Here is a 21,386-nt window from a genome sequence, read left to right as displayed (position 1 = left end):
ACTAAATTCTCTTCACCTCACATGACATGACCCACACAATGGCTAGACTGATGCTATAGTTCAGAATGTGTCTTATAGAGGAAGAGAGGGAGAGACAGACACAGAGAGAGATATTATTACGGTAGTATTATTATGTACATACCGGTAAGTGTGTTTGTTTATGTGAGTGTGTTTGGCCAGTTGTGTTACCAGAGACACCTATACAAAAAACACGGTCCCATGTAACTCAATGCGTTGCCATGGATAGGATTTAATTTCCAATATTCCAGGATTGTATTGTGTGTTTTTTCCAACATGTTATTATCTATTTTCGTTGAAAATGTGTCAATTACTCTGTGAACACTTCTACTTTATAAGTTCCTTTCCTCTGAGAATGTACGTTTCCCAGAATAGACCTACTGTACGTTTTGGGAACACAACAAAGTATCAGATTATTGTCACTGACAGTGTCGCAGACCAAAAATGTCAAAAGAATGCCAGCAGAGTTATGTAGTAATTATGGACCTTATTAAAAACAACTGTAAAGGAAGTTGTCCTCAATGTGCAATTCCAGATAACAGCAAAAACACAGGCATATAAATGCCAATCAAAACCACGTGTAGACTAAGCAATGTCCTATTGAAGCCTTCTAATGAAAGCCTAATAATATCCCATTTATTTTTATATTTAATAAAAAACAAAATCCATAACCACAATCCAAATACACCTGTAAATTATATTCTTCTTCTTCTTATATTTATTTATGATTCATTTTTATTGTAGTAGTAGTAGTAATTACCCATTTGCCCATGACATTTTACTTTATGTATTGCTATTTTGATTTGTTAATTTGTATACATTTATTTTCTTTCTTGTATTTCTCTGGCATTCCGCTGCTTGTTATTGTCTCCACCAGGCCGAAGGCATGGGGAGAGAGTATGTTTTGCACTCCGTCCGTCCGTCCGTCCGTCCGTGTGTCCGTCCGTCTGTGAACAGCTAATCTCCGGCACCGTTAACCCGGTCGATGCCAAATTTTGCACACACACTCCCTGGATGCCAACGATGAACCTCTGCCCCAGTATTTCCAGAACGGCTGGTTATAGCGCCACCAGGAGGCCGCTTTGTGCAAGTTTTTGGACAGTACACCTACAGATTTTGTCGAAACATCACGCAAATTGGTACACAGTCTCTCTAGAGCCATTCAACCAAACGGGTCTTTCAGATTTCTCAGACTCCATCCTGATTGGCTAAGATTGGCTTCCAAAGTTCGCAGGAGTGCTCAGTTTCAAACAAGATACTGCAAATCATGAACACATCGTGTGATTTCCGTGAAATTGTGCACGCACATTCCCACTAGGCCGAGGAAGAAATGCCACGTGAACATTTTCAACTCAGCCTCATGGTGGCGCTATAACTGGCCGAAAAGTGTTTTTACCTCCAACTGCACAGATCTGTCTAAAACTTTGTATGCACACTCCCTAGAAGCCAAGGAAAAACCTTTGCCTGGAATTTTTCACATCTGCTCTTTATAGCGCCACCAGGAGGCCGACATATGTAAAACACATTTTCTAATATTACTCCTTCAGATTTTATCAAAATTTCACGCAAATCGGTACACATGCTCTCCATAGTCATGTGATCAAGACGGGTTTGTTTGATTTCTCATAATCCACCTTCATTGCCTAAGATTGGCTTCTAAACTTTTCAGGAGTAGCCCGCTTTGTACCCGTTTTGTACAAATCGCCACAACTACTCAACACAGCGTCCAATCGCGGTGAAACTGTGCATGCATATTCCCACTAGGCTGAGGAAGAAATGTCAGCCTCAAATCAGCCTCATGGTGGCGCTACAACAGGCCAAGCCGCGTCTCACACACACACACACACACACACACACACACACACACACACACACACACACACACACACACACAGGGCACTTTTTCTAGTTTGTTTTATGTGAAGCACTTTGGGTTGCCTTTTATGTATGAAAGGTGCTGCTATAAATAAAGTTTATTATTATCATTAATATAATGTGCTGAACATACTGGCGTCCTGGCTATAACAAACTGCTGCTCTGCACTATGCAGCGCAGACTGCACTAGTACGTGCGCACTTGACAGCTTTCCTATCAGGAAACAGCACTGAATAAACAGGGCAAAAAAAGGCTGACGTTTCCTGTAATGTTAAGCAGGTAGGCTATGGCATGGCCAAAATATAGCATCGCAACAGTTCCATGATAAAAACGGGTTGTCCCCATCATGTCCGTGTGGTGTGGGTAGTCCGAAAGCAGCGCTTGCCTGAAAACAACATTCATCAACACGTCACGACCCCCGTCTGACAAGGATTTACATGTTGATGTATGAACACCCCCGGGGGACAAGTTAAATGCGAATCAAGGAATCATGGACCTAAATGCTTTCTTTGGCCAGGTTCGCTCTTTAAAATAAACAAAATGCAACAGCACATCATCAAAACAAATACCGTAGGCTACAACGTATTAATATATTTGTGTAAATAACAGCTGTACGTACATGGAAGGTCCCTCCGAGGTAGCAGCAATAGAGGGGCTGGTCTTCTCTGTATTGTGTGTGTGCGTCGTAAGCTCTGCTCTGGTACTGTAGGCATGAAGTGCGCATGCTCCGTTTGGCTAAACGTGGTGCAGGCTGGCAGACAGGGGGAACCCAATGACGTCGACAAACAAGACTGCCTATGAGCAAGCATCTCTGCTAGACTGCAACATGGATTTATTGATGATGGTGGGGGCAAGCCCGAATGTACAGAATGTCCAGACTGAGAGCAATTCTCGCTAGTCTGCATTTGAAGGCAAATTATGTATCTGGGCTTATTATAAGAATGATTTTTCGATGAATTGAGCATGTGATTCTGAGGAGGACACCAATGGAAACCAACCGAAAGGCTTTTCTGGTTTCATGATCCTTTTAGCAGACCTTATATTGTAGGCCTACTGTACCCTGCATGTGCCTGTCCTTGCATACTTAAAGTATTCAATCAATCAATCAATCAATCAATCAATCAAGCTATTTAGAACAAATCTGACCCTATAGTCATTAGCTATTATGATTAATTTACCTAGCATAAATGGAAAATAATGAATTCGCAAAAAGCTCTGATAATTATGTTTGTTGTATAGAAATAAACTAGATACAAAATATGTTATTGTGGGCTATTGTGGCCAATATTCCCCCTCGTCCACACACACACACGCTCGCACGCACACACACACACACACACACACACACACACACCCACACACACACTCCAAACAAATATGTTCAAGAAAGACACACAGACAACTAACAATATCTTTTGCAGTGTATTATTATTATTATACAAGAATTGACCAAAAGCAACGAATCATCTAAATTATTTAGAAGAGACATCTATAAAAATGTAACTATTTCAAGACTAATTGGACTAAAGCCACGGTCGTGGTTGTGTGTGCGCGTGCGTGCGTGCGTGCATGCGTGGTTGTGCGTGCGTGCGTGTGTGCGTGCATGCATACGCGCGTGTGTGTGTGTGTGTGTGCTTGCCATCTGGGACTATGATTCTGGGCTGGAACCAAATAACAGTCCCTCTAAGAATAAACACTAGCCACAAGGATATAGTATGTACTAGTAAGTGATCTGTTGTTTTAAAAACAATGTTAAAATATGTGTTAAATATCTCTATAAAATGATGAATCAATTGCAATCATTGCTAATATAGAGTGCTTGTTCTGTAACAGGGGTTTCCCTGTCTCTCATGCTCTTTAGCAAACAGAAAATGCATTTTCAGGTCAGGATACCATTTTTATACAATCAATAGCTATAGTTACTGCGAGAGAGAGGTCTATAGCCAACACCAACTCGGGATTCCTGGATTGCTGCCTTCCACAATTTCCTATCTAACATCAGCTTCTTGAGCTCTGCAGTGTTATTAGCTAAGCTGTCAAGCCGCAGTATGTCTTGTCTACATAGGTGGTAGGTGATCTTTCCCCTCCTGGCTTTGCCCTGGGTCGGCTCCCATAGAGTCAATTTAACTTGCCTCAAGTTCTGTGTGCCTGACGCAGTGCCCTGCCACTGCCAGCCTCATCCTTCTCTCTCTGACTTTGTCCGTGACCCGTGGTAGTAGGTCCCCATAGAGGTCCACATTTCTGATGTGGTCCGTCCATGTGACACCTAGTGCCATTCGTAGCATTCTTGTGTAGACGGCCATCCAGGGCTTTTTCCTGTTGTACTGTGAGGGTCCATGTCTAGAGTCGGCCACATACAGCATACTATGAACAGCCGCCTCTTAAGGTCTTCTCCCATATCTGATTTCCACACTCTCCTCATCCCATGCAATCAATAGATTACAATCAATAGAGTGAACTCATACATGATACAAAATAAACAAGTGAACTTGTAAGACAGTGATGACATAAAGGAATGAGCAGAGTAGCAGACACATTTGACACTATAAAAAGGAAGCTGATAAATAGGTACTCTCCTGCATTAGATGAAATTAGCAACCTAACCCACCCGAAAATGTATTTTCTGTTAATAAAGAGCTGGGGAGGCACTGCATATATACCACTGTCATTGAACAAACACTCTAGCAACGATTATCTGAATACAGAGCAACCAGAAAATATCATTTAGCCTACACACCACCTTTGACATTACCAGCTATTACGTACAGCAAGGGGGACAACAAAAACTCTTTCACGGGATCAGGCTGCATGTTGACCTAATATCGCAGCCGTCATGTGATCACTTCCCAGCGTTGGTTGCTGCTGCATACAAGCTTCTCATCCTCTCAGGAAGGGTGACTGTAGCAAAATGGACCCTGTCCTTCTTCAGTTTCTGTCGAACCGTCTGCGTCAGCCCAAGTTCCATGTACTCGTACTTCTGATCATCGTACAATGGCCACTGCACCAGCCCAGGACCATTAGGAGAGCTGAAGATATAGATTTAACTAATCAATAAGGTATTGAAATGTATAATTGTGGTAACAATACAACCAAAAACAAAGTGGCAATTATCAATGAGTCAATTATCTGTAGTAAAAGCTACTATATGAACATTATAAGTGAAATCATTGATTACAGATACCGCTACGGTAATGTATTGCAAGAAAACTGAACTGAATCAATGAATGCTGTTATGTTTGGCAGCCTCCAGTGACTGACCAGGCAAGCGAATCAGCCCTCATACTAAATTCAATGATTGCACTAATCAATCTGTCCAGGGACGGATTAACCCCCACAAGGGCCCCTGGGCCGGTAAATGTTTTGGGGGCCCCCTAGTGCGCGTGCGTGCATAATTTTCCAGTTATTTTGTGTTTTTATCCATTTTTTTACCTAAATGTAACAAAATCAATGGCCAATGAAGGTCCCCAGGAGCTAAAACCCATTACAGAGCATTACATTTTCCCTGAAGGGCCCCTGGGAGCCAAGGGCCCCTGGACCACGGCCCCATTGGCCCAATGGCTAATTTAGCCCTGAATCTGTCAACGAGGTATATCAGATACTGTAGCTCACAATGCGGTATTCTTGTTGGTACTGCACCTCTCAGAGCCTACACTCACCCAGTCCGTGCAAAATTGGCCCAGTATGCCATCATGGTTTTACATAGCTCTTCTTCGTCCTTGGTGACTGTGCCTAAAATGGTACACACATTAGAAACCACTGAAAGACATCAATAATTATTTGGCCTATACTGGCAAATATAATAGCAAAGTCATGAGGCTACAAAAACAATATTTTCCAGAATGTCCTTTTCTATTCATGTTACATGTAATTCTGGAAAATTATTATTTCTCCAAACTGGGGTATACACTATACAGCACAGAACAAAAACAAAGGTTTGACAATAGCCACAGTAATTCAGCACTTATTATGGCGAGCAATAGTCATAACCATGGTTCCTAAACTAATACAATAACAGAACATTATATTGAAGTCACAGGAACCTTACACTGATACCTACCTATGAGTTTGATATGGCCATTCCAAAAACATGCCCCAAACATGAACCCAACATCATCAGCATGATCTGCCTTCACAAAACTGGGTCTTGTCAACTTGTGCATCTCGGGACGGTGTACAAACTCATACAAGTACACTGGTGCACCAGCATCTAATGAGATGGACACAATAGAACAAAGCAGATCTTTTTCAACAGAGGATATAGAGAAGGGATGGTTCAATCAGGGAAATACAAAATGCACCCACTGCTGGCCATGCATTTAAGGACTGTCAATTTGCATAAAGTATGTTTAGCATGGGTTTGATTGCGAATGCTGGTCGCATTTAGTACTTGATGAAATTGTGCATTTCCTGTCAGTTGGTTGGTTGGTCACCCCAGGCATGACTTTACCTTGTGACATCACGTGACATCACGTGACATCATCAGGGATGGAGATCCCTGATGTCATCAATATTAAGCCCATATTTGGGAATGCCCATATATGGAGATCCCTGATGTCATCAATATTGGCCAGCAACTCTACATCTGAAGCCTTCTACAAAAGATATGTTTATTTATTTTTTTACTTTAAATATTTTTTTAGAACTCTTTTGAATCACATGTTTTGGAATTTGTACACAGAATTATCTTTTACATCTCAGCTTAAAGTGTTACTTATGACCAAGTGTCTTGCATTTAGGGGCTAAGTGTCTTGCTCAAGGACACCTTGACACATAGCAGGGGTCAGGAATGGAACCCTGATTTTCCCAAGCGGCCTCTCTACCCATTCAGCTATGGCTGCTCATGTGTTTCCAGTATATGAAGATCTTCAGCATCCAGTGAGAACACTCACGTTATTTGTTCCAGTTGTTGCTGTTGGTAGTCATGGCTGCCAGTTCCCACCTGATGTGTGTGAGGTCTTACTGCTACGTATACTGAATAACTGCTAGCTTACATAATGTCTTGAGGCTAGGACTGAAGTCTAATTAAAGACATAAAGGTCATATGTTGTTTTGATTCCTCCAAAGAGCATGATACGATCTCCAATCATGCAACAGCACATACAGTACAAGATGTCGGAAACGGTCCTTTCCCCGTTGCGCTCAACCTTCTTCCAGGAGGAGGTCTCTGGACTGAATTTCCACAGATCATTGAGGAACTTGTTACCGTTCCAGCCACCAAATATGTACAGCTCTCCATTGTAGGTAAAGGCTGAATGATCCCTGCATCCTTCTGGAAGGAGCTGTGCAGAAGCTGTGTTCAGCCAATGGTTGGTCTCTGTGTCAAAGACTCTGATGGTGTTGTAGTGCTGACCCCCCCAGCCCCCAAATACAAACATCTTTGTCCCGATGATGGTGGCAGAGTGACCGTTTGAAGCAGGTGGTGGAGTTCCTCTGATGTTAATTAAAGTCCAGACCATTGTGTTGGTGTCAAACTTGTACATGTCATTTGTGAGTCTACTCTTTGTCTTTCCTCCATGAATATACATGACCTTCCCAAAGACACAGGCTGTGTGGTTCCTCCTCCCCTCTGGAACAATCCCAGAAACCTGTGGTTTGAACCAACTGTGGGCGTCGACATCAAATGCATAAAAGACATTCGAGTAAGGATAAACTCCCCATATGTAGATGACATCTTCAATCAGCACAGCTGTGTGGCCCTCACGCATGGAGGAAATCTCAAGGTGAGGTTCTCTTCCAGGTGTCACTGGGGTCAACTTCCGCCAGCGCAAAGACACTGTGTTGAAGACGTGAACTTCAACCTGGTCACTGTTGTTCACATTACATTGTTGCGCCGTCCAATCACATACACCTTGTGTCCGACTGTCGGTTAGAATCTAACCTAAGCAACCAGCAATAGAGCTTTGAGCAATTTTATAGGCACAAAAAGTCCATAGACCTGGCTGCCACATGATGCAACACAGGGCATGCTGATTTTTGGGGGTGCATGAATAAGACAAACATTAAAGGTCCATAGACTTGGCTGCCACATGACGTCATGTCTGAAAGCCAGACATTGGATTGGCTAGGACCCCTCAAAAATAGAAGATCTACAAGCGATCAGTTATTGTTTTTTGCCATTTACCTTTTTTCAGTTTTAGACAATTTTTGTCAATTTTCACGCGGAATGAATGACATACCCATATAGGGCCTTCTGACAAGAGGGAACTGACCTCTGTGGTAGCCAGCTGCTTTGACTACAGGTAGAACCATCAGCATGTCTCCGATTAGCTCAGTGAAGCCATCTCTGATGTCTTCTGGAGTCTTGGCATCTTTCAGGTATTCATCTGCTATCATGGCGTTAACAGCAGGGGCCTGTAAAAAGAGGATAACTTTTTTCACACTTTAACAGAGTGGTGGTGAATGAAATTACGATTTCCCCCAAGTGTCTTGATAAATTAGCGTGGTTGCTATAGGCAACACACTAACACTATTGTTCTCGGTCAGGGTTTTTTTTTGCCAACAAAGTAAACCCGCTTTTTGTTAACTTTTGCACAGCAGAAATGAAGCTTTTGATCATGCTGTTGTCACTTCACATTACATCACAATATATAATATAAATGGTAAGACGGAATTTAGTTCCCGGTCGATTCCTCGCTACTCGCGTCACTGCAGCCACACTTGCAGTTTCCATTAATTGCACCTTTCTAGTTGTAATCAGGTTTATTCTGTGGTTGTCATAACATTTATTGTACTTATTTTCATCCACGTAAACATCCATGGCACTCACCCCAGAAGGGTTGAAAAGGTTCATGACTGCTAGCACTGAGTCTCTGCTCATACCGTCCTGCCAGCCAGGTGGGGCAAAAGTCTAAAATGAGAGAGAAACAGGGAAATTAAAACAAAATCCTCAACAGGCATTTCGGATGAGCAATCCTCTCCTCAAACACTCTCTCCTTGGTGGGCTGCTTGGTGGGTGGGATTATTACAAGCATCTCAACAGTGAAGTCACTGTTGTGCAGGGCCGGATATAGGCATGGGCACGGGGGGGCAATGCCCCCCTAAATGCCCTGACCGCCCCACCAAACATGATGGCATGCAAAAATCCCAAATTCCAAAGATATTTCAAATTAAAGTGCTTATATTACTTACTATTTGAAACACTACACTACTAACTACAACTGTCGCACCACCACCAAACCAACACCATTTCATCATTCAAAAAAGAAAATTCTCCGAGTCAGACCTGCTTTTTGCATGAGTCCCTCCTACAACTTGCAAAATATAAATTCCCTGCTCATTTCAAGACACAACAAGGCTCAACAAGAAACACAAATAAAACAAAAATGTGCTACGTTTGTGTTGTGTATTTCACACGCTCCCTGACAATGCATGCATGCTGTCATTGCTGTGTGCTGCTAGCCTAGTGCCAAGTGACTGACAAGTGTTGAAATCACTGTGAGTGATTTATGGCGTTATCTTTCTGGTAAAATCCAAATATGTTAACTTAAAAGGAAGCATTTGTTAGGGCTTTCACAGAAAAGCAGATAACTGATTGATGCTTACTTGCTTAATATAAGCCCTGTACAAGATACAAATCTTGTGGCTCACAACTAAAGAAACATAAATAAATAAATAAAATAGATGGATGATAGATGATTGTGTGTTATAGGTATAACTGTGGTAAAATACATCGTTTTCTATGCATTTCGGGGGTTTTGGGGGATTTAACCTCCCAATTTTGTTCCGCCCACGCCGCAAAGCAGCCCCCATACCATTTTTTCTGCCCCCCCCCCCAGTGGGAAAGGTTACATCCGGGCCTGCTGTTTTGGGGAAAAATACACTGCCCATTCGTGTTAAAAATTCCTTATAGTCTTATGACTTTTGTGGCACATAAGGAACATCACAGGACCCAAAAAAAAGACCCAAAATTGTATGATACTGTACTGTATTTGGGTCTTTTCTTTTGGTCCTGTAAAATCAAATGCCCTTATAGGGTATTTAAAGGAGCATTCAGTGATTTGGGTGATTTGGAAAACCACCCAGTCTGCCCCGGTAACAAAATGTGCACATGCACGCTCTACAGTGGGGGGAAGTGCAACAGGCCAACAGCATGTGCACCAAGGCCCGCCCCCACTCGATCATGATTGGAGGAAGGCCCCACTCATCCTGATTGGATGAAGGTTTTGCCACCCGCCACCAAAACTGAAACTAGGGTTTTTTGACCCCAGGGGCTCACTGGGGACAGGGAGGAACTCCTTATGGTCAGCACACTCTATAGTAGGGAGGATTATCCAGAAAAAAATAAAAAATAAGTGATATTTGAATTAAATCAAATCACTGAATATACCTTTAATGAGTTACATGTAATACATGGGCTACTTAACTGAGAAAGAAATAACTCGTCGTATTATGTATTGTCGAGATATTTGCACCACAAATGATCGATCTGAGAGCTTCACACCTGAGGCAAGATCCATCCAAACTCATGGTCGGTCACACCCATCATGACAGGGACCTTCACCACCTCCTTCTTCTTCAGGAGTTCCTCAGCAGATTCTGTCAGAAACACGCCATCCACTGCTGCTCCCAGATAGACCTTCATCTGAACACAATGGCCAACCTCATTAATAGGCAGTGGTGGAAAGAGTTATCTGGCGGAATCAGGTTAGGAAAGAATAGGCTACTCACAATTTTTACTTAAAGGACCACTTCACCACTTTTCAACCCATCTTCATATAATAGGTCCTCAGTAAAAATCATGATTTAAAATGGCACCATTTATTTCTACTCGGTCTGTGTCTCGTAGAAGGGCTGTGGGCAGTTCAGAAACCTGTCCACCAGTGACATCATCAATGGGGAATCCAAGCAATTAGCTAATATAAACGGCAGGCTTTCTATTCCTGAAAAGTTGCAATGCGAAAATGGACGCCATCGTTCTCACGATAATAAAAATCTAAACATAATTTTGTAAAAAGTTTAAAAAAAAAAATGTGGACGGGTTTCTGAACTGCCCACAGCCCTCCTATGAGACACAGACTGAGTAGAAAAGAATGGTGGGGCACGGTGGCACAGTCGGTAGTGCTGTCGCCTCACAGCTAGAAGGTCCTGGGTTCGATTCCCGCTGGGGACGCTGTGGGCGCTGGGGGCGTGTTCCCTCCTCCGCGTCATCAGTGCCCATACCCGAGGCGGGGTTGGAGAAAGGGCCTTTCTGTGCGGAGTTTGCATGTTCTCGCCGTGTCCCCTAGGGTAGGTACCCTCACAAAAAACATGCAGTAATCCTGGTCTCTAAAACTACCTCCCCCTGGCCAGCCGGGGCGCCTGATGGAGGGGAAAGGAACTGGTCGGAATAACGTGTCCCTTCCACGCGCTACGTCCGGCCAGGGAAACTCTCCCCTGTCAGGTGAAAAGAAGCCGCTTGGACTCCTCATGCATAGAAGGAGGCATGAGGTCAGTCCGCTGCCCCCCCCAGGTTGGCAGAGGAAGTGTAGCGCCCAGGATTACATTATACTCATTATGCAGAATGTTCCGTTTCAAGTTTCCAAATGTATAAAAATAATTTTAAAATTAAAAGGCGATTTACAAGCTCACAATGCATCACAACGCATTTTGAGTTTGTAGATCGGCGATTTTCAAAATGTCCGAAGTGGTTAATGTATGTTTTGTAATAATAATAATCAAAATATACAAATAACTGTTTTCAAATAAATGTAGTGGAGTAAAAGTACAATATTTGAATCCGATATGTAGTGGAGTAGAAGTAAAAGTATTGGGAATTGGAAATACCCCTCTAAAGAAAAAGTACCTTACTCATGTACAGTCCTTGAGTAGCTAAATGTACTTAGTTACTTTCCACCACTGATAAAATAGTGTAGCCTTACTAGCCTACAACACTAGTTCAGGTATTGGTAATTTAAGTTCAATGGTTGAGGATGTTCTTAGACTGCCATCTTGTGGCTGAAGTTGGAAAAACAATACGAGTTGGGAAACAAGATGGGAAGATGTCTACCCACCGTTTTGGTTGCATTGACTAGCTCATCTTGACTCTTCCCTCTCATACATCTGACCAGTTCCTCTGTAGTGCTGTAGTCACATTCAGTCAGGTTGCCAATAATCTGGGTGTGGAAGGTATGAAAGGAGTGCACACACACACACACACACACACACACACACACACACACACACACACACACACACACATCTTCATCTTTGAAGTAGAAAGGCATGTTCTGTGACCGTGAAGTCAAAAGTACTGCATTATAAATTGTGTTGCATCTTATTTGCTATTAGAAGGATGGATTAAAAGGCATTTTACGTTTTCTAAAATAGTTCAATTTTATTTAATTGTTTCGCGTTAATTCACACTACCTTTACCAGCGATATAATATACCTGGGCTTGCGCCAAAGGATTGTTTGTTGTGTAAGTCCCAAGTGTTGCTACTCCACTTTGAAAAATAGCCTTGTGAAACAATCCCTTGGCTTGTGGAGACAGGGTCTGTTGGAAAGAAAAGAATATGGATCGTATTTATATATCATGCTGTCATGACAACATTATGAATAGCCTATATGACAGATTAGGAATAATAGCAAATAAAACATGATGATTCATAACCATATTTTGGTTTAGAGCAAAAGTAAAAATGTAAACATCACATAAAGCCATTTAAGTTGACATACGTTAGGCATATATGCTAGATAGTATTGTTATTTATTTACTGATTTTATTTATGTGTATTGTATTAATGTAGACCCAACCTAAATGTTTCACAATGCATGTACTTGTACATCTGTGTGACAATAAACATCTTGAATCGTGAAGATCCTAATAAAGTTGAGTTTGAGAATTTATTTTTATTGTTATATCTTTATGTCTTCACACGGTAATTCCAACGTTCACTTGGGCGTACAATGTCATAGTAGTAGTAGTAAGTAGCCTTGCTGAGCCATGAGGCCCATAGGGCAGGAGCCTATCTCCTGTTTCTGTAGCGTGAGGCCTGGACATGACGCTAGTATGTCGCAGGGACTTACCCCCAATCCAACCCTTGATGCTGAGTGTCAAGCAGGGAGGCACTGGGTCCCATTTTTACAGTCTTTGGTATGACCCAGCCGGGGATTGAACCCCGACCTCCCAGTCTCCGGGCGGACACTCTAACCACAAGGCCACTGAGTTATACAATGTCATACAATGCCTTAATTGTTTGCTTTACCAGCATGGATGCGCTGATGGCTCCCGCAGACTCCCCAGTTATGGTGACTGATTGTGGGTCTCCTCCAAACATCTCAATATTCTCCTTGACCCATACAAGTGCTGCTATTTGGTCCAGGAAACCCCAATTACCCCGAGCGTGTTCATCTCCAGTGCTTTTAACAGAAATAAAACAAATCTGCTTCAACTTCTGCTTATGAAACAACTAGCCGTGATTCTTGAATCTTTCAGAATCATTTTGAGTGAGAAGAGCATTGACACCACATGCTCATTACTGACTCCTTACCAATGATGTCATTGGTAGGCAGGTTTCGGAACTATCCACAACCCTCCTCTGAGACACAGACCGAGTAGGCATAAAATAATGGTAGCATCTTATAATGAGTATTTAGAAGCAATTAAATTAAGCTATGTTGAAAATGGGTGGTGTGGTCCTTTAGTTCCACTTCTTATAGCCATTGATTACAGCATATATTATTTTTCTTTGTGTTCTTCTTCTAATAATTCTATGATGTTGTACTTTTCTATACACCAGTAAACTTCAAACATTTTTAAATCGTAGGAGAACATAAACATTTATATGCACATACCTTTGTTAAAATATACACAACATACCTCAAAAATCCCAGAATTCCAAGGCGATATTGGATGAGAACCACCACCATGTTATGGTAAGCGGCCAATGGAGCGCCGTCATACTGAGATGCCGCACCATGCATCAAGCCCCCTCCATGGATCCACACCATGACCTCATCAACAACAGAGCACACAGGGTTCAGAGTTGACATACCAATGCACACACATCGTATTGATTTGGCAACTCTAAACTGAGAGGACAAGACCAGACAAGATTATTGCAGTGAAAGAATACATTGACATCTTCTATAGTCTATAGTCTATAGTCATAGATGCATGTTTATTATTGATCTGGCATTGACAGATGATATAGTTTACTTATGATCCTATAGATGACTATTTCGATGCATTTGATGTACCTTGTGTTATATTGCTTATTGTAAATCGCTCTCCCATTTTGGGCGGGAACCCCTTTTGGTGTTTTAAACATTATGTTATAATTTAGCTATTGAAAAATAGCAGATCTACAAGCTCATAGCGCGCCACCGAGTGGCGCGCTACGAGCTTGTAGGTCTGCTATTTTTGAAAAATACTAAAATAGTGAAAACATTTATTTCAGAAAACTGGCGGATTTAGAAGATTTATTTTTAAATTTGAGGTCAGGCCTAAATGGATTAAGAGCGTCTGTAATGACGAGTGATATTATAAAATGTATATAAGTGCAGAAACATACAGGTAGCTTGTCTTCTGCTGTTGCCTCCGCTGGACTGTATACGCTCAGATACAGGCAGTCTTCTGAAACCCTCGGTGGGCTGTAATCAATGGACATGATCTGAGAGACCTGCGCAGCCATAGATGGATCCTGGATACACCTATAGGAGACATACAAGTAAGACGCGCGAACGCGGGAAGCGAACGCAGCTCGTAAATTGCAAAAACAACAATTAGAATAAATTACGTAATTTTTTAAGGTTTTTTTTAAGTTAAGTTTTTTTTTAAGTTAATTTTTTTTAAAGTTTTTCCTTTTAAAGTTTTTCCTTTTTAAGTTTTTTTTTTTTTTTAAGTTAAGTTTTTTTTAAGTTAAGTTTTGTGTGTGTGTGTGCGTGCGTGCGTGCATGCGTGCGTGCGTGCGTGCGTGCGTGCGTGCGTGCGTGCGAGCGTGCGTGCGTGCGTGTGTGTGCGCGTGCATGTGTGTGTGTGTGTTTTTGTGTGTGATACAGCTGCGCCCTCTGGTGGTGGGCGGGTGGTGTTACAGCGTGACACACACACACACACACACAGACAGGATCTGCTGGGTCTCATAGTAAATGCTCACTGCGTTCGCAATTATTGAGAGAGAGAGAGAAAGACACGGTGAGAGAGACAGAGAGAGAAGAAATGCCATCCTATATTACAATTGAAAACATGTGCCCAAAAGCACGCACAGGAACAAAAGGCACCAGCTACTACGTCACTGACACGCTGCAACACGCTGCAACACACACTGCAACAACACACTAACACGACACAGCCTTACCCTCCGCGTCGATCCACGGCTATCTCCTCATGTCGCGCCGCACGGCCACACTCGACACCAGCCGCGTAAAAATTGTCATCGCACTGCCACTAAAGCCGGCTCCCGTCCACACTCGCAAACAATATCAATATCAATAATAAACACAAACACGCCACAAGCACCGACACCCCCGCCTAATTTGTTGCCACGTCTATGAAAACAAGCCCAGAAAAAATGCCATTCAACACGCTACTTACAACTCGCTTACAATTCGCGCACCTGGCAACACTGCATCCTGTTTTCCCATTGGCTACGGTTGCTTACAACACGCATTTGCACTGCATCTTGGGAGCAACACAGCTTAATGTAGGGGTCACCGATTGCTGTGCTACATCCCCCTCATGTTCTCACCACCCCGTTCGGCTGCACCACACACACTAACCTACAGAATTCTCCACATGCAACACAGGGCCCTTATTGGCTAGCCCCCTCACATGGCGATCCCCACGCTGCAAAACACAGGGCAGCCAGACACACACACACACACACACACACACACACACACACACACACACACACACACACACACACACACACACACACACACACACTCATTCTAACTTGGATGGACAGCGCCGCGATTACATACACAGTTTACCATACGTCCTCTTCTGGGGGCCTGTCCGGCCAGTCCGGGTGGTTTTATACATTCCTTCAAATGTCCGGGGTTTCACACGTATCGCCTGTAGTGTATCGCTACGCTCACAGACCATTCACACCAATGTGTATTACAATGCACGTTCAATGGTTCGTAGTGGCAAAACACTGTGAGAGGTGGACTTTCAGCCCGAACCCCGGAATGTGTATTCTTCATAACTCTGCATGCGCTGCACGCTCACACCACTACCACTGGTCCCGACCGCAGATCAGAGAAAGGCTCGCTGGCTGCTCCGCTGTCTGCAGATAGACAGACAGCGGAGAACTATCTCATCATTGACATGCAGAAAAAGTAGGCTGCTGTTTTCTTAGCTTTGTGACTGACCAATGAGAAGCACATTGTATTGTCTGCAAAGGAACTATGTGTCTGTCACAAATACAAGTTCTGTCCTGCAAGCCCATGTCATGTCAACACAGACAAGGCAGCTGTGCGCGCGGTGAGTCCTGCAAATTATAATGACCCAATATTATTTCGTACAACCTAGCAAAGCATAACATATGATGGTTTGGAGAATAGGCTGGTCTCTCTTTTTACAACAGATAAGCCATTGCATACAGGTTCTCAAACTTCTTAATTTCAAGGACCCCCATAACTCTGAGAGTCAAACCAAATGGACCCATAACAGTCCCATTTCATTCCATTTCTACAGTCTCACAGTTAACAGTTATACAACACTCCATTTGGTTACATTTGTACACTCTCACAGTTACAGACCTGTAAGGGTCCATTTGGGTCCATGTGTTACACTCTCACAGTTACAGACCTATAATGGGTCCATTTGGAACCCCCTCAAGGAACCATGAGGGTCCCTGGATCACACCTTTCACAGCCACTGCTTTAAATAAATACATAACTAATACAGAGCATATTTGATCCATTTATTGTTAGGCTATAGATTCTTTTGACATCTCAATTTAACAGAACCGCCCACGCACGGCACATGCACGACGTGCACGACGTGCACGCGCATGAGCACATCCACATCCACATGCACGCGCGCATGTGTCCTTTTTGGTAATTCAGAATATGGTATGCCTACACAGTTACAATAATGCAAACACGCCAATCGCACAAACGACTGCGTCGACACCTGGCGTGGAACAAACGGGACGAACCGAGGCGCATATATGGATAACAACAACACTACACGCGCGCGCGCGCACGCGCTGCAACACAAAACAGCTGCATACAACGCGTGTCACTGTGGACTTCTGTATCTGTGGACTTCTGTATCGCAACGCGGGGCAACGCAACTCTGGGATGAGCGGGCCGAAGGCCCGCGAAATTCTAGTGAAATACAAGAGAGGTTGGCCATATGGTCTTGTCAGTTTATACTTTTGTGTGGCAGCGGTGGCCGAACGGATTGCGTAGCGGTCTTGATACCGGAAGGTCGCCAGTTCGAATCAGCGGTCCGACACGTTAAAATTACCACCGCTGAAGTGCCCTTGAACAAGGCATTGAACCACCACGATGAAATGTTCTATGAGCAGGGCCTGGCTGGAAACAAGTTCTTGAGCTTAGCCCAGATACCCTGGGTAAATATAGTAATCATTTCATTTCATTTCACTTTTGTCTTTTGAGGAAACAGTGGTCAAACAGTCTCACATGGGGGGCTGCAGCGTGCCATCCCTCTCCCCCTTCCACGGCTCTTCGGCCACGGGATCGGCAAAGCGGAGAGGCCCCACGGGGGGCTGGGCGAAGGGTATCCCCAGGTACTGTTGCACTCTCCTCTCGGTTCCTTTCGCCGTGGAATATTCTCCTCGAACTCTGCCATTCTTCAGAGAGACCACGGGGCTGTCGGTCCCTGCTGCAAAAAGAAACAAGAGACAACGAAACAATCAATCGATTTAACAAAAAATAAGTAAAAAACGAAACAAATGAATCACTAATTGCTTTTTATTCTTGGCTTTTAACCCATTCTGGACGGGAACCCGTTTTGGTGTTTTAACTAAGCCTTTATGTTATACTTTAGCTATTGAAAAATAGCAGATCTACAAGCTCATAGCGTGCCACCGAGTGGCGTGCTACGAGCTTGTAGGTCTGCTATTTTTGAAAAATCGTGAAAATGTGGCACAAATATTTGAATATATATTCTTTCAGAAGACTTATCTTTCCAGTAAATGTTTACCTATGGTGCTACCGTACTACATGTACTCACACCATTAGCATAATTATGTCTGTCTTGACAAACCAACTGATCTGCGAGCAGACATGAATAAAATCTTTGCCTGATTGGATTTCACTCAACAGCAGCAAACATCAGTCAGTATGTATGTACACAGTATAGCCTATACTGTCTAGTAATGTGCTGAAACTCTAAATATTTATTTTATGATGCAATATGAGTCCTGTATGAAATGAGAATGCAGTATGCTGCACAAATTGTGTGTGATGTACATGGCTGCCTGCCTATACTGTCACACTACTCAAATAGTTTTTCATCAGCTTTTGTGTGAGGTGTAGAGCAGAAATTATCATTGCCCACTCGGTAAACAATTGTCCCTTTCGACTGTGGCTTCAAAGCCTCCGAATGCAGGTGCAGTGTTAATTTGTTCAGAATATTTTGATTTAGTCTTAGTCTGTCTTTTTAATAACACACCATTTAGTCTTAGTCCTATTTAGTCTTCTGAAAAACCAGTTTTTAGCTCTGGTCGGTGCTTGCCCGTTTTTCCTCCCTGAATTTTCCCCAGTGAGGGGGATAACTTATGTAATGCTATTGGCTGTTTGTATTCTTTTTGGAAAAATACAAAAACATACTCCTATGGAAAGGCTATAATGTTTTACTTATATTGGCCCTACAAACAATTTAGTATGTAAGGTTTTTACCACTAAAATGGTACCTTGTCAGATAATCCCCACATAGCCTACAACAACTTATTCTGTCTGCTGTCGTGAAAGTTTATAGTTAGAGAAATTCAAAGTCCAGCCGTCTCCTCTCCCTCCCCTCACTGGGGTAAATTCCGGGAGGAATCCTGTCCTGTTACCCTCTAGTGCCGTTGCATTTAGAGCTATGTTACCGATGACTTCCAGGGCTCGCAAAAATGCAGACCAGCCTCTCGTCTTTAGCGTAAATAAAAATAAAGTTTTTGCTTCTCACCAATACAAAGGCGGGTTGTGTCATTAGAAAGCCTACTTTCCTTAGTGGAAGCACTCTGAGCCCCCCATGCACCACACGTATAAAAGGTACTTTTTGGCCAAAAAGGGATTATTATTCCACCGGGGAAAAAAATACCTTTAGTTACTCCACTGCGCCCTCTACCGATATTGCCCAGAGAAAACCCTCATAGAGAATATTTTTCCTCCGTTGAAAAGAAATCCCTTTCTGGCCAAAAAGTACCTTTATACGTGTGGTGGGGGGCTCAGAGTGCTTCCACTAAGGAAAGTAGGCTTTCTAATGACACAACTGGTGTCATATTGGTGAGAAGCAAAAACATTATTTGTATTTACGCTAAAGACAAGAGGCTGGCTTGTTTAAGTGTTGTGTGTTCCTCGAAGGAGTGGGCCAGTAGAGTATCTGCATGTCTTCTATTTATCTTTCGAATTTTTGACCCAGTCCAGCCCTGGTCTTTTAGTCTTGTCTTAATGCAATGTTAATTTTGCCAGAAAAGATTTAGTCTTAGTCCTGTGAATAACATACCATTTAGTCTTAGTCCTATTTAGTCTTCTGAAAAACCTAATTATTTTAGTCTTAGTAGTAATATATACTTTTTTTATTTAATTATTGACAATGTACACATTATCATATCACTTTCTCAATCTTTTTTGTTATAGGAGACATACTGAAAAATAAACCAAAAAGGAAAAAGACAAACCACACACACACACACACACAAAAAACAGACCCAAAAGGTCTTCACCAAAAGGTGAAGTAGCCTATTTCTTACCTGGTGCTCCCAAGGCTATAGTGGTCAAAGAAGTAACCAGGTAAACAATGGTATGTGCTGTTCTCATCCTGACCGGTGTTCCTGCAGAGAAGATAGAGAGGAATGCAGTGTTCATCAGGAGAAATGCCTTGTTTTCCCCATTATGTCCCCCAAGCACCTCCCCTTCAACAGTGCACACACACACACACACACACACACACACACACACACACACACACACACACACACACACACACACACACACACACACACACACACACATACGCACACGCACACACACAGACACAAACACACACACACACACACACACACACACACACACACAAACACACACACACACACACACACACACACACACACACACACACACACACACACACACTAACAAGCCCACATAACACTGAATGCTTCAGTGACTATGGCCTACTCAAATACTTTTTAATTTGCTTTTTTGTGAACTGTGAAGCAGGGCATGAAATTAACATTACCTGCACCCGACAATGGCTACAAAGCTTCCATATATTACTGGCCGCCTGGTCACTTTGCTTTTTGAAGATTTCCTATTGTCTTTTAGTGCCTTAACTTTATTAGGCCTACTTTAGTAAATACATTGGGAGCCATATGGCCCTATAGGGTAGGAGTGCAGCCTACCGGTATCTCCTGTCTAGCGTGAGGCGGTTTGAAAGTACATCTAGCATGTCATGTACAAGTCAGAGCCATAGAGTAAGACAGAGTTGCGACATTGAGGGGGCAGAAAACAGCCTGGTCACATGGTTCATGTACTCGCGCGAGCCCATAGACTCCAATGCAGTCCATAAACTTCCGGTTGTCCCCATTCAATAGAAGTCTATGTAGAAGAGCCTGGTCCCATGAAGGGAACGGAGTTCTCGTAACTCTGTCTTACTCTATGGCTCTGGTACAACTTGTACTCCCCATGGACATGATGCTAATATGCTGCAGGAAATTATGTGAAAAAATTCCACTCAGGAATAACACAAAGTTTATTAGAAATCATCACCACAGGCCCTGTGGTGTGCTCTTCACCCTAGTTTAGACAACAATCCTTGCAGCTGTTCACACAGGCTCGGCCCGGTGGGGATTATGCATCTCATCTCGTCCTACGTCCAATAGGACAGTGGTTCCCAAACCTTTTGTGTGGCAGCGGTGGCCGAACGGATAGCGGCGCGGTCTTGATACAGGAAGGTTCCTAGTTCGAATCAGCCGTCCGACACGTTAAAATTACCACCGCTGAAGTGCCCTTGAACAAGGCATTGAACCACTACGATGAAATGTGTTCTATGAGCAGGGCCTGGCTGGAAACAAGTTCTTGAGCTTAGCCCAGATACCCTGGGTAAATATAGATTTAATTTCATTTTTCATGTCAAGGACCCCCAAATTGACATTAAATGGCCCGCGGACCCCCCATTTGAAAATATATGCCAGGGACTTCCAAAAGAGAAGATTTTTACGGCTCTAGCAGTGATTCTCAACCCGTTTAACTTCAAGGACCCCCAGTTTGACATGCATTAGTCTATGGACCCCCATTTAATGGCATTTCTATCTCTGGGACCCCCAATTTATATAGTAAAATCAATGTTATTTTTTTTTATTGTAAAATCAATGTTAATGGAACCAAAT

At 42.9% G+C, this 21,386-nt stretch overlaps 2 protein-coding genes across 2 annotated transcripts in view; both read right to left on the bottom strand.

The window, feature by feature from the left end:
* Nucleotides 1–2,634, bottom strand: part of kiaa0513 (KIAA0513) — a 33,167-nt gene extending 30,533 nt beyond the window's left edge. The window contains exon 1 of the mRNA XM_079502105.1: nucleotides 2,513–2,634. The gene's annotated coding sequence lies outside the window, so the exon portion shown is untranslated. The remainder of the gene's footprint in view (nucleotides 1–2,512) is intronic.
* Nucleotides 2,635–4,407: 1,773 nt separating this feature from the next.
* ces3 (carboxylesterase 3) lies at nucleotides 4,408–19,824 on the bottom strand. The gene is made up of 13 exons (XM_079502094.1): nucleotides 19,749–19,824; nucleotides 17,470–17,671; nucleotides 14,385–14,523; nucleotides 13,691–13,824; nucleotides 13,077–13,230; nucleotides 12,260–12,364; nucleotides 11,883–11,984; nucleotides 10,334–10,474; nucleotides 8,660–8,740; nucleotides 8,103–8,244; nucleotides 5,951–6,100; nucleotides 5,550–5,622; nucleotides 4,408–4,919 (listed from the first exon to the last, which is right to left on the bottom strand). Exons 1-13 carry the CDS (start codon nucleotides 19,813–19,815, stop codon nucleotides 4,733–4,735), a joined length of 1,677 nt encoding a protein of 558 aa, XP_079358220.1. The 5' UTR covers nucleotides 19,816–19,824; the 3' UTR covers nucleotides 4,408–4,732.
* Between the last annotated feature and the right edge of the window lie 1,562 nt (nucleotides 19,825–21,386).

Source organism: Electrona antarctica (assembly GCF_951216825.1).
Source record: "Electrona antarctica genome assembly, chromosome: 5".
NCBI lineage: Eukaryota > Metazoa > Chordata > Actinopteri > Myctophiformes > Myctophidae > Electrona > Electrona antarctica.
Note: the sequence above shows the minus strand (reverse complement) of the source record. Positions and strands in the feature narration are given on the sequence as shown.